Genomic DNA, 12,743 nt, shown 5'->3' on the forward strand with positions numbered 1-12,743 from the left:
TGATGGCATTAAAAATGAAATGGAGTCTGGTGATGGCAATTGCCCTCTTATTTTGCAATGGCTCACTACTCCAGTCTTGTCTGCCTGAGATATGACTTGTGAGCTGCCAAGGAAGAGCAGCACGCTCATGGCAGACCAGGAAGCAATGTGAGCTGTGGTACTTAGCACCAGCCTAGCGTGGTGGTGGGTCAGCTGGGAATGTGCGCAGAAGTGTTTGTTGCAATGGGATGCTCTGAAACTTGTGGCAGCCGGTTGGCTTGAGCTTTTACTTGTGAGAAATGCATGTGTAAGTGTTAGGGAAAAACAAACTCATACTGAAAGTAGACAGCCACCTACTATTCAGCAAGTGTATTTTTGCAAAAAGAGTTGAGTCAGATGAGGTTGTGGTAGTTTTCCTTTTTTTTTTTTTTTTTTTTTTGTAATGCCAGTAGAGATTGTCTTTCTCTTTAGAGAATGTAAGAGCTGTGAAGAAACTTGTCCTTCTGTCAGTCCTCCTCTGCTCAAAACTGAGGTACTGGGGAGCCTGTTCAAGTGTGCAGCTGAGTTTATGACTCAGTTTCCTGAACAGGGAGGGATCTCTCTTGGTTCATCTTTTCTGAATGGAAGAAGCCCTTCCCTACCACATGCTCCCTACCACAAAACTGAGGAAACAGTTTGTTAAACAGAGAGTAGAAAAACAAGGGATTGAAAGCCCTCAGAAAGTAGGTTATCATTACCATACTGGTGAATTTATTCATGGCATAAAGACGCATAAATTTCTCTGTTTCCTCACAGTACAGTGATCTGAGGTACACCTTACCTAAGTGAGTGTGAGGTCACTGGGATGTGCCAGTGTGGTGAGGGGCTGAATGCTGGGGTCCAGAAACCCTCTCCTGCTGCCTTTACCTTCTTGTCAGCTGTACTAATGATTGTGCTGGGATATGTCTTTTGGCTACTACCCTATTTTTAATAAAACATGCTAATATTGAGGTTGCAGAGGAGGGTTCAGTCTATTAGCTGTTAATGAAGTATGCCAGATGATCTAAATTTTCTGGAGTGTAAAAAGAGAAAAAGCATTCATGCAGGTTAGTCTGCCGGGGCGTCTCCTTTTGTTTGCTTTTTGTGAAATACAGAATTTGGATCCTCTTTGAAGAGACTGGGAGCTTCTTTGAAGGTGACTCCTGAGCACTTCAATGAAAGTTGTGTAGAGTTACTCATATAAGGCACAGCGAGAGATAGTGTTGGTGTAAGAATATTTCCCATGTTCTATTTCATTTTCTGCTGAAAAAGAGCTGTTGTCACTGAAAACTTTATTGTATGTGGGAATAGGTTTAACTCTTACCATCTGATGTGTGTGTGTGTGTATATATATGTGTGTGTGTGTGTGTGTGTGTGTGTGTGTGTGTGTGTGTGTGTATATGTATATATATATATATGTATATATATATATACATATATATAAAGCAGCAGTTATGTAAGTTGACAGTAAATACATACGAAGGCTTTGTCATGATCACATTCAACATACTAGGAAGGTACTTCAGCTCTTTGGTGGCTTAGAGAATGTATACTTTGATAAAGATACCAGAGATTGCTTACAGCTTTCTCTTCAAATTATGATGGGACTTTGAGGTCTTCAGATTGCAGATTTTATTTGAGAAATAGATAGTTGTGCTGCCTCAGTTTTTTGAGGTTTCTTGAGAAGCCCTTGTCATAGGGGAGGACTTCCCTTTGGAAGAGTTTCAGATAGGAGGTCAGTGCCAGATGAACCGAGAGAGATCCAGTACTTCCTCCATGTAGGGAACGGTGTGTTCCTCAACAAGGAACTCACCCCCATGGGCAGTGCTTGCTTGAGAAATTGTGCATCTGTTTGAGCAGTGCTGTGTTCATTGCAGGGTCTGATGGGGAAAGCTGCCTGTCAGGGTTGTGCTGTTTCAGGAGAGGCAATGTATTACATCACGCTTCCTCAGTCAGCATTACTGCTGGGTAGTTTTTAAGGGCTTGGTGTTTTGTTTTGTTTTGTTTTCCAAATAGATCAAATCCAAACAGAATGGACTGACTTGGTGGGACTGTGGCCATGTGCAGATTTGCCACAGCTTGAGCCCTGAAGCTGGGCTTAGGTAGGAAGCTGCTGCCTGCTTGACACAAGCAAATTTCATCAGATGGCTTAAAAAAGGGTTCGATGAGCCAGTCTGTGAAATACCCAGCCAGACCTGGGAGGGGAACGTTACTCTGAAGATAAAATGGCACAGAAGCCCAGCCTGGCACCCAGCCCCAGATGAGGCCACCAACTGAACCTGCATCAGTGTGAGAGGCCTGATGATAGCCAGGGGGCAAAAGCAGCACGACTCTGCCTGGCACGTGGCTGGCTCTTCCCCCACAGAGCTTCCCCTAGTTGCTTTCCAGTGCCAGTTCTGATATACGGTGTAGATAGTTGCATTTGAAGACCGCGGGGTTGTCAATGCAAGCAGCCTCTTCCTGCATCTTGGTAGATGGAGCCTATTGGATTCTTGCAATTCAGGTTTGCATGCAAATACTATGGTATAATGACCCCAGGTCCTGATGTTACTTAATTGTCTGATTTGCTAGCTGGATGAATAGCTGAGCTTTCAGGCAATACTTCACCTTCTTTTCAAGATATACTGGTTAGATTTCTATACTGTATCTTGTTTCCAGCTGTCTGTTGAAAGCTAGATTTTGTTCTGCAGGTCTCAAAGATGCTGGCTGTCCTTTTGTACTTGATTAAACCCCTTATCTCCTTAAATAGCCAGCAATTAAAGCTCATGCACTTTCTGTAGAGGAGACCTGAAGGAGAGAGGTTATTTATTGTTTGCGTTGTTTCTTGCATCTCATTTTACTAGCTGTAATGAGCAAATTGACACAGCTGTGAAATGTTACTTAACTCGTGTAATGCATTGCTTTTAAAATAAGTCATAATATGAAAGAAAACAGAGTAGGAATCTGCGTTAGATCTGCTGATTCTTGGTGGACAGACTAATGCCAGGCCTCAGAGACTATTCTTCATACGGTTGGTTTTCAGTCTACGCAAATGACCGCCTTTTAAAAAGTGGGTTGTGTGCCAGTAGTTAAAGTATGGCCTTATAGGGTATGACAGGCTTTGTTACTAGGGGTTTTCAGAGGTGAGGTCATGATAAACTTAGCTGAAACTTCAGCAATGTTAATGTTACCAACAAATAGATTTATTTTTCTAACCTTCCTTTCACAGTGCCTGAACATGAACTGCTTTTATATTGCTCCCGTTTAAAGGAAAATAATTTGTTAGAATGAATAAAGGGAAGTTAGTTAAAGCCCATGTTTTCATTCTCTGCTGCTTAAAACTATTCACCATATAAACAGAAGTGTTTACATCAGAGACGTTGAGCAAGAAAGATAATGCTTTCTGGTACACTTTCATTAGCATGCCAGCCACCATTGTGTGGTGGTTCTCTGGGAAAAACTAAAATAGACTGCAACTAAAAAGCACCTATTGGCTGGAATGTCTGTACCTTGTAAAATCATGCCAAAATGATAAACTGTGGCTTTCTTTGAGCACAATGAAAGAACCCTGGCAGAGAAACCAAGCTGTAACTTTCTTAAGGGTTTTTCACAGATTGAAGTGGTGATCACCTGCATTTTGGTGCACCTGTTGTACGTTCTGCATACATCCCTGTTGTTCCCCTGTACTCAGCACCAGTGAGGCCGCACCTCGAGTACTGTGTCCAGTTTTGAGCCCCTCACTGCAAGAAAGACATTGAGGCCCTGGAACGTGTTCAAAGGAGGGCAACAAAGCTGGTGAGGGGTCTGGAACACAGGCCATATGAGGAGAGGCTGAAGGAGCTGGGAATGTTCAGCCTGGAGAAGAGGAGGCTCAGGGGAGATCTCATTGCTCTCTGTAACTTCCTGAAGGGAGGTTGTAGTGAGCTGGGGGTCGGCTTCTTCTCTCGTGTCATTAGCCAGAAGGAATGGTTTCAAGCTACGGCAGGGGAGATTCAAGCTGGACATTAGGAAGTATTACTCTTCAGAAAGGGTGGTCAGGCACTGGAATGGACTGCCCAGGGAGGTGGTGGAGTCACTGACCCTGGGGGCATTCAAGGAAAGACTGGATGTTGTGTTGAGGGACATGGTTTAGTGGGAGCTATTGGTAATAGGTGAATGGTTGGACTGCATGATCTTTTAGGTCTTTTCCAACCTTGGTGATTCTATGATTCTATGATCCCAGCTCACCACATCTCAGGGCACACGGAACTACTTATTCTTCTCTAAAATAATGGAGAGGCTAGAGCAGCTGAGTTAGGAGGAAAGGCTGAAGAGTCCAGGGCACCTCATTTTGTGGAGGCATATGATTATGTTGTAAAAATCATGAGGGTGATGGGTAAGCAGACATGAAATTCAGGTTCACAAGGTCTTGCAGTATTAGTATTAAGGGGACACCCGTTATGCCTAGCAGAAGTTTCCTCTGTCTCAACAGTAGATCACTTGGAAGCAGATGACAGTCCTTCACACTGCATTTGTGTACTTCCTGTACTCGCTTCTGCAGGAGGTGCAGACACGGAGTATCGGCAGGTTCCGAGAGGCCTTGCATGCATGCCTCACCAGCAGGGCCATAAATGGAGACTAAAAGCACTCAGAAGGGAGGTACCCTCTGCATTCCTGCTGAAACAGTTGTGGATGCCAGTGGAGAGGCTGCAGAAAAGGCTCACGTGTTCTCTCGAAATAGCCTTCTTTTCTGCTGCTGTTGCAGGCTGAATACCAGGCTGAATGGACTGTGTACACCTGGCCCAGGCGGGCATTTCTGCTGTTGTTGCCTTCAGAAGGCAGGTTGTTCTTACTCAGGTGCAGGTTGTTCTTTCTTGCTCCATTAGGATAATTAAGACTTGGTTGAGCCAAGCCTGCTCAGAAAAACAAAGTGTTTTGGACTGCTTCCTGGCTGGTGTGCCACTGACATGGGAATGGGAACTGGGTCACACTGAGCTCAGAAAGAAAGAGGCACTGAACAGGATACAGAGGTTACTCTGCCCACATCATCCATCCCATCAGAAAATGGCATTCCCTAACCCAGGGAACAGTGTGTGCCTGTTCAGGAAGACACAGGCATTTTGAGGTGCAGTTACATAAGAAGGTATCAAGCTTAGAACTGCATCTTTTTTTATTTGTTTTTTAGAATTTTCAGATTTGGCTAGGTTTTTGTTTGTTTGTTGTTGTCTGTCTTCTCTGTACTTTCCTGGCTGCTGATGTGTCTTACCATTTGTGTATGGATGTGACCAGCATCTCCACTCTGGTTCTTAGGCTTTCTATGGAAAGAAGAGCACATCATCTGAGCACAGACTTGCTCTCGGATGGAAGAAGTTGCTGACAGTGCTGCTTTGATCTTGGGAGAGTTAAGATGAGGAAAAAGCAAGATGTTTGTTTGCAGGGTTTCAATTTCTTTCTTTCCTGTGGGAGTGCTGGCAGGTTGTAGGAAATGTAGAGTTGTTTCTTACGAAAGTAACAACTGCACTGAGATCAGAAGTCCCTTACTGTGTTTTCTTTTGTATTCTCTATTAGGTTATTTGTTCTATGGTACCACTGTTAGTTCAAATGCAAACATAAATAAGTTGCATTGGTTTCATTTTTTTTTAACTAAACAAGACTTTATATATAATTTTTTTTTAAATGTAGAATAGGTTGCATTTTTCATTTGTCAAAGCCTCAGTACTTTAACTCAAAAATAACTCCTGGTCACAATTCACAGCCAGGTCAGTGCATCTCTTCTTTTCTGGCTGAATCAGGTTTTACTCTATGTATGGGATTAATAGGATGTATGAGGGCAGGAGATAGGCACTGCCATTGTTTAAAAGTTGGCTTGAGCTCTCACAGGCCTTCTGTGTAGACTTCTTAGAACAGTGTTACAATATTCCTGGGACAGATTTATATTTTGTCCATTATGTTTTCTTTTCTCTGTCAAGCCAGAAGTTTAAGAGGAGGAGCTTGATTTCCCCATTCCTCAAAGGTGCCAAGTTCCTAGAAATTTTGTGAGAATGGGGAGTTAGAGGAGAGGCAGCTTGTTGTATTCCCCTGTAAATTAAAAACAAGTTGGGGAAGCTGAGCATCCATCTCGAGGCAAGAATCCTGAGGAAAAAGGCATCAGGGTTTTTGTCTGTGGCTTTTTCCTAGCCTAATTCCGTAGCAGCTTGCTAGCTGTTAAGGTTAGTGCTTTCTTATTGCAGGCAAGACTAGGCTTTGGCAGTAACCGTGGGACTTGAACTTTATGGAAGTCCCAGATGTGATGTGATTCTTCTTTTTTGGGGGGGTTGCAACTTGATTTGCAGTTCATTTTAATTGTGATCTATGCTTTTGTTGTTGTTGTTGTTGTGTTCCTTGAGGATTCACGCAGAACTACCCTCTGGGGGCCCTTGTACTGGGTATACATGTTAGAAAGACAGGGATTCTTCTCTAAACATCTGCCATGCAAATAAAAATGGGGGTATGGAAGGGATAAAGAAAAAATACATTTTCTGCCTTTTCTGTTGAGAGGAGGCTCAACTGTGAAGAGACATTGCCTCATGAGTTTGAATGAAAGACCAACTATTCCCTGTGGGGAAACAAAAGCACTTGCCTCATTTCCTTCTCACTGGCAGCTGTTCCTTAGGAATTTCATTTGAGCATGAACTGCTTTAGCTGACCTGAGGAATAGTTTTAATATGAATGGCCATCAGTGGTGTATGCTGTTAGAGTTGGGAAGTGCAGCGTGATATTCACAGGAAGTTAATAGATAGAACTTAAAGAAGTGTTTTGGACCCCAAAAAGTCCTCCATGCAGATTCTGGTGCATTCAGCTATCTTGACATCAGTTTTTATCCTTCCCATCTGTGCTGGGCTGAGAAACAGAGAACGGAAGGAGGCACAAGGCTCTGATGAGGAAAACACACTTATTAGGGCTGGGAGGGGGAAGGTGCGATGACATGGCTGCCATTGCTGACATCATCATCTGGGTAGGTGATAGAAACACACCTCACTCAAGTTTTTGTGTTTTACCAAAATAACACACTATAAGTCCATTGTTTGTTTGTTTTTGAACTCTAGCACCCAGAAGTGTCTTGCCAGGCCCTGCAGCACCTAAGCTGACAGAAGGCACGGCATGAACTGCTGTGCTGTGTTGTGCTTCTGCAGTGACACATGCGAGGATCTGTGGGTAGAAACTCATCACCAGGCCTGTCTTTGGAAGAGGGGCAGTTTCACAATTCCCAACATGCAGATTGTGTTGGACATGCATGCTGGGTGTCTCACCAGGCGCTGGAGATGAATCGGCTGCATCCGAATAGACGCAGGGATGAGTAGTTGGGCTGCAGCATTCCACTCCCAGCGGAGCTGTGCCTGGGCTTGCAGAGTGTGCCTCTGGGCTCTGAGGGACACAGCTGGAAAAGTGGCTTCTGTCCTGGGCTGAGTGAGCCACCAGGTGACACAGATGGGCTTCTCCTTTCACCAGGACAGGTGGAAATGTCACAAGGACAGGTCACACATACTGAGCTGTGGCATTCAAATCTCACCTCTGAATGCCTTCCCTCCCTTCAGCTTCGTTTAACCTTGGTGAGGTTGGAGTAACTGCTCTCCCAGCAGTCTCACTCTGCATACGTGTGACTTCAGCTGCTTATGGACCTTCCTCAACAGCACAGTACAAACATTTTTGCAAAGCCCAGTAGAGATTTCTTTGTTACTGCTGTTATTCTGCTGCTGGTGGATCACTCAAGATCTTTTACAGATGGTAGATACCACACTGGAATTTGATCTGCTGGACCTAAGCAGAGATATCAGGGGGATTTTTCTTGGGTGAGTCCTGTTATGACATGACAAATACAGGAGGAAATAAGTCATAGTTTGCCAAGCCCTCCCTCAGCTGCTGAGTTGCTTTGGTCAAAGATTTATTTGTTTGCTTGAAGACATGGCTAGACAAAGCTGTATGGCAAAAGCCAAGTGCCACACCATGCTGTGAGCATTTCAGCTTTGGGGAAAACGGTGTACTGTCTTGTCAAGGAGTAATTCTTGCATGTTGATTGTGTAATTAGGGAAAATGAAAGACACAGGTGCCTCAAATCTGTGTATGGTATCTGATGTTAGTCACTGAGCACAACTGAGCCAGTGGGCCAAGGCTTTTTGTGTTCATGGAGGGCTCAGTGGGTGTTCCTTTGTGGACTTTCTCCTGGTAGCAGACATGGATGGTTCACTGTCACTTCAGTCTGTATGAAACTGATGCGATTCTTCATGGGCAGTGGTGTCTGGCAGGTGAGAGTTTCTGCTTGCTTGGTTGAACTCTGTCCCCTGATGTGTGTGCAGCAGGAGTGTTTGAGCTTTTGTTTGGGAGTGGAAGTGTATCTCTAGGTTCATTCATGAAGGTCCTGGCCTTGGTTTTCCCTCTGGGATGACATATGTGTTGGCTGTCCTCCCTTGCTCACTCTCTGTGGTCTTTTGATGGTCATGAGTGGAGGATTGGGCTGAAAATGGTAATTGAAGTAAACAGGGTTTCTGCTTGCCATATGTAGCACTTTTCTTGAAAGGATTTGGGTCTATTCATTAATGCTTTAAGCCCAGTAATCATTCTTGATACTCAGTCCCTACTTTTCATAATCTCTATACTGTTAAAATTAGTTGAGGCAGTCTTTGGTTGTTCAGAAAATGAAGTAAAGCCATGTTGCTGGTATGTGCAGAGGGAAGTTCTCTCAGCTTTTGCATAAACATGGCTTTCCTTCTTCATGCTGAACTAAACTTGGCCAAAACTGCCTGGCCACTGGTATCAGTGTGAAGAGCCAGAAGTTCCAGTGGTGTGTTCAAGCAGGGAAGCCTTCCTAGCTCAGTGGGGGAGCAGTGATTCCCTCAATGATGGAAGGCAGCCTGCAGCTCTGCAGGGAGCCTCACCTGGAAGGCTGGCATTACACTGAGCTCTTCCCAACCCCTCACCTCCAGCCTGCTGGAGCTACCGCCTGCAGCTCCTCAAACGCACGCTTGCAATTGCATTTGGTTCTATCAAATATTTAGCATCCAGCAGTGTGTTCTCCTATTTAATATTTGCAGAGCTGACCCCAGGGCAGCACCAGAACAAGTCCAGCAGAACTGGGCTTTCTTAGGCATCGTGCTTGGGTTTCATACGTAGTGCCTGGATCCTTGACAGCCCACAGGAATAGGCTATTCTCAGAAGCTTTCATCTATTCTAACCTAATCAAATTGCTATCTAGCTTGTTTACTGAGTTGGATTTGTTGTTGGGTTTGTTTTTTTTTTTTCCAACTGTTAATAATGTAGGCAGATTGTTTACTTGCTGTGAGCCATGTGCCCTATACCATTAATTCTTTTTATAATACGCTCTTTTTGTTATCTACAGCTATTGAAAGTCCTTTCTGCCAGATTAAACCTCTTGAAGTGCACAGAAGTCAGTGTGATGTTATTGAAACAAAGGTCAGGGTAGTCATAGGTAAGACTAGGGAGTGGTCTCCTTGCTGAGTAGTGTTTTCTCTTGATGATGTTGTGGGTGGTTTGGGTGATTACACAGAATCATAGAATTGTTGGGGTTGGAAGTGACCTTTAAGATCTAGTTCCAATCCCCTGCTATGGGCAAGGACACCTCCCTCGAGACCAGGGTGCTCACAGCTCCATCCACCCTGGCCTGGAATGCTTCCACGGAGGGGGCATCCACAGCCTCTCTGGGCAGTCTGTTCCAGTGTTCTCACCACCCTCACAGTAAATAATTTCTTCCTAATATCTAGTCTAAATCTATCCTGTTCCAGTTTAAAGCCATTTCCCCTTGTCCTGCAGGCCTCCCTTCAGGTACTAGAAGTCTGCTGTAAGGTCCCCCCAGAGCCTTCTCTTCTCCAGGCTGAAAAGCCCCAGCTCTCTCAGCCTGGCCTCATAGGGGAGGTGCTCCAACCCTCTGATCATCTCTGTGGCCCTCCCATGGGTGTGCTTTAACAGCTCCATGTCCTTTTTGTGTTGGTGGCCCCAGAACTTGGCACAGTACTCCAGGTGGGGTCTCACAAGAGCAGAGTAGAGGGGCAGCATCACCTCCCTCGACCCACTCGAGGGTCATAATTCCTTTGATGCAACCCAGGATATGGTTGGCCTTCTGGGCTGTAGGAGCACATTGCTGGCTCATGTTGAATCACAGCAACCTACACCCCCCAACTCCTCCTCAGGATTGCTTTCAAGCCATTATCCACCCAGCCTATATTTGTACTTGGGATTGCCCCAACCCAGGTGCAGGACCTTGCACTTGGCCTCGTTGAACTCCATGAGGTTGGCATAGGCCCACCTCTCAAGCCTGTCCAGATCTGTCTGGATAGCATTCCTTCCCTCTTGTGTGTCAGCTGCACCACTTAAAGATAACAGTTGGCTCCAGTGAAGTAGAGGAGAGGCACCTGCTTGGTCTGTTGTCCATGAAATAATGGCAAATAGTAAAGCTGCGGTGTCCACTATTAGAAATTTACTATCAAAACTGTTAGCAGATTGGATCTGTGCTGAGAGGCTTGTCTGAAGTTGCAGACATAGAAACCTTCTGGTTTCAACTTCCGGGTCTGTGAAAGCAGATGTAGAGGCAGTAGGTGCTCTGTCAAGTTTGTGTGGCTGGAATCTTGGCCTGTTCTCACATGGTTTGAAGATGGTATTCAGAATGCCCATAGTTCCAGACCTGCTCTGTGTCATTGCTTTTACTGCTTATTTTGAGCACTAAAGCAGCAAAACCTATTTTGATTTCAGAGAAAAAACAAAAACAAAAAACGCTTAGGCACAAGAAAGAAAGAGAAAATACTGTTTTGTTTTCATCTATTCATTTGCTCTCAAAGTGAATGCTGCAACGGTGTAAGAGCCTCTGTGGAGATGAAGCAAGAAGTTTAGATGAAGTTGTATTGTAACTCTGATGGCAGTTTAGGAGAAGATGACAAATAGAGGAGTAAGAAAGATTCATTTCTCTAGTGGGACTGCAGGCTTGGATTCTGAAGACGTTCGGTAATTTGGTATTTTGCAATAGTGAGGTGGGGTTTGGCAGCTGTGCAGGGCACTCCATGCACTTAGTAAAAGTTGTGCTGAGCAGCTGGTGGGAGAGTTGTTCGGCCGGTGTTCATTTTGCCTCAGTTTCCTCATCGCTGAAGTAAAGGTGTGTTCCCCATGTTGTGCAGGAAAGCAGCATTTGAGTCCAGATGGGAGCCTAAGGTTTCTGGTTCCCAGTGCGTTCAGATCACGCCTTTCTTTTTATAGCTATGGGAGAAAAGTCAGCTCCAGCATGTCATTTAGTAAAACACCATATAGGAAAAGCAACGCTAAGCCCCACAGAGCTAAAACTAGCCGATTTTAAATTAGGAGACAGAAAAATGCTTTGCGCATTCTTTCTGGGAAATGTCAGCTTTCAGTTCCACACCGGCTGCGGTCATCCTGGCAAACCAAAGCGCTGTCCGGGTGTGCACAGATGTCCCAAGGGCTGCATGTGTGCAGGGAGCTCCTCTCCTTTGTATGGTCCCCGTGTGTGTCTGTGTTCAGAGGGACCCAAAAGCTTCAGACCTTCGCTTCTCCCTTTCTAAGCGATGTCTTATGCTGTTAAAGCTGAGAGCTGCAACTCTTTCAGACTATATATGGCGTTGGTGCTCGTGGTAGAATGTATTTATAACGCTGTTCGCTGCAGTGATGTGGATTGGGAACAAATGTTTGTTTGGATAAAATCCAACTCCAGGGATTGGTTTTACTGCTGAGCGTAAAATCCGTAGCAAGCTCATAAAAGCAGCAGTTGAAAATCTAATAGGGCCTTCCCTGTGGAAAAGCCATGGCTGTGGTGTGACGTTACGGAGCTGGTGTGACTCATGATGGCTCACATAGCAGTCAGTGCCCCAGAGCATATGCAGGCTGGGATGTGGGGATGCTCCTGTCTTTGTGGCGCACATTAGGACTGCTGGTGTTACTTGTTAGTACACACTGCTGCTTTTATTTGTGTTCTTTGTTTGTTTAGAAATACCCATTTGTGCCCTGAGTAATGTTTCAAAAATTCCAGCTGTATTCTTAACGGTATTGCATAGCACTGACATGAGCAAATAGAGCTGTTTGACTTACCCCTAATAAATATTTGAGTGAAAACAATTGGCAGAAGAATTGCACGAGTGTCTTTGGGTGTGTTGATTTAACCATCTCCATTCAGTTCAAGTTTTCCCCCTGACTCACCTAACTTGCTCAGCCTTTCTTTTGCCATACGAATGGTTAATGTGCGTTGAGCCCTGTGGAGTAATTGTCACCCAAACTGGAAGGTTCAGATCCCACGTTGTAAGAGAAATGTTCTTTATTTTGTTTTCTAAAACGACTCTCTCTGCTGTTGTTGAAGGATGATCAGAAGGAGACCGAACCTCATGTTTATCTCAGTAAAGAAGAAGTTAAAGAGAAGATACAAAGCTATAACTCATCTGTCACTGATAAATTGAAGATGACCTTGGTAAGTTTTGCATAGGGTTTCTGTAATTCTGTAACTTACAATAGGAGCAATTGCATGGTAACTTCTTAGTGAGTAATGAATCATTTTGTCCTTAGCATCTTACATGCAAAACCGTCTCTGGTTTAATGACTTTGTAGAAATCTTCTTAGATCTGCAAATAAATCTTACATCTAGAATATTTTTATTCGTGTCACTTTTTTATGTGAATGGAAACAAACTGTAGAAGAAACAAATTTGAGCATCATTTGAAATGCATTTAAGATTAAATTCTGCTTTAACACCAAGATGTCAGTTTGTCAGCTGAAAACCCTTCAGCTAGTAAACATGAACATAT

The 12,743-nt window shown here is 44.3% G+C and overlaps 1 protein-coding gene across 2 annotated transcripts in view; it reads left to right on the plus strand.

The window, feature by feature from the left end:
* The window catches only part of LOC100544895 (ras association domain-containing protein 3), a 51,680-nt gene that overhangs the window by 33,585 nt on the left and 5,352 nt on the right, over positions 1–12,743 (plus strand). Inside the window, exons 1-2 of one of the 2 annotated variants that reach the window (XM_085220509.1) lie at positions 11,831–11,890; positions 12,302–12,409. In XM_085220509.1, the coding sequence (XP_085076635.1) occupies positions 11,846–11,890; positions 12,302–12,409 (153 nt within the window). In that variant the 5' untranslated portion in view covers positions 11,831–11,845. Of the gene's footprint in view, positions 1–11,830; positions 11,891–12,301; positions 12,410–12,743 lie in introns of those variants that run through there. The other variant, XM_085220508.1, reaches the window with a different exon arrangement.

The sequence above is a fragment of the Meleagris gallopavo genome, chromosome 1 (assembly GCF_905368555.1).
Source record: "Meleagris gallopavo chromosome 1, MGAL_WU_HG_1.1, whole genome shotgun sequence".
NCBI lineage: Eukaryota > Metazoa > Chordata > Aves > Galliformes > Phasianidae > Meleagris > Meleagris gallopavo.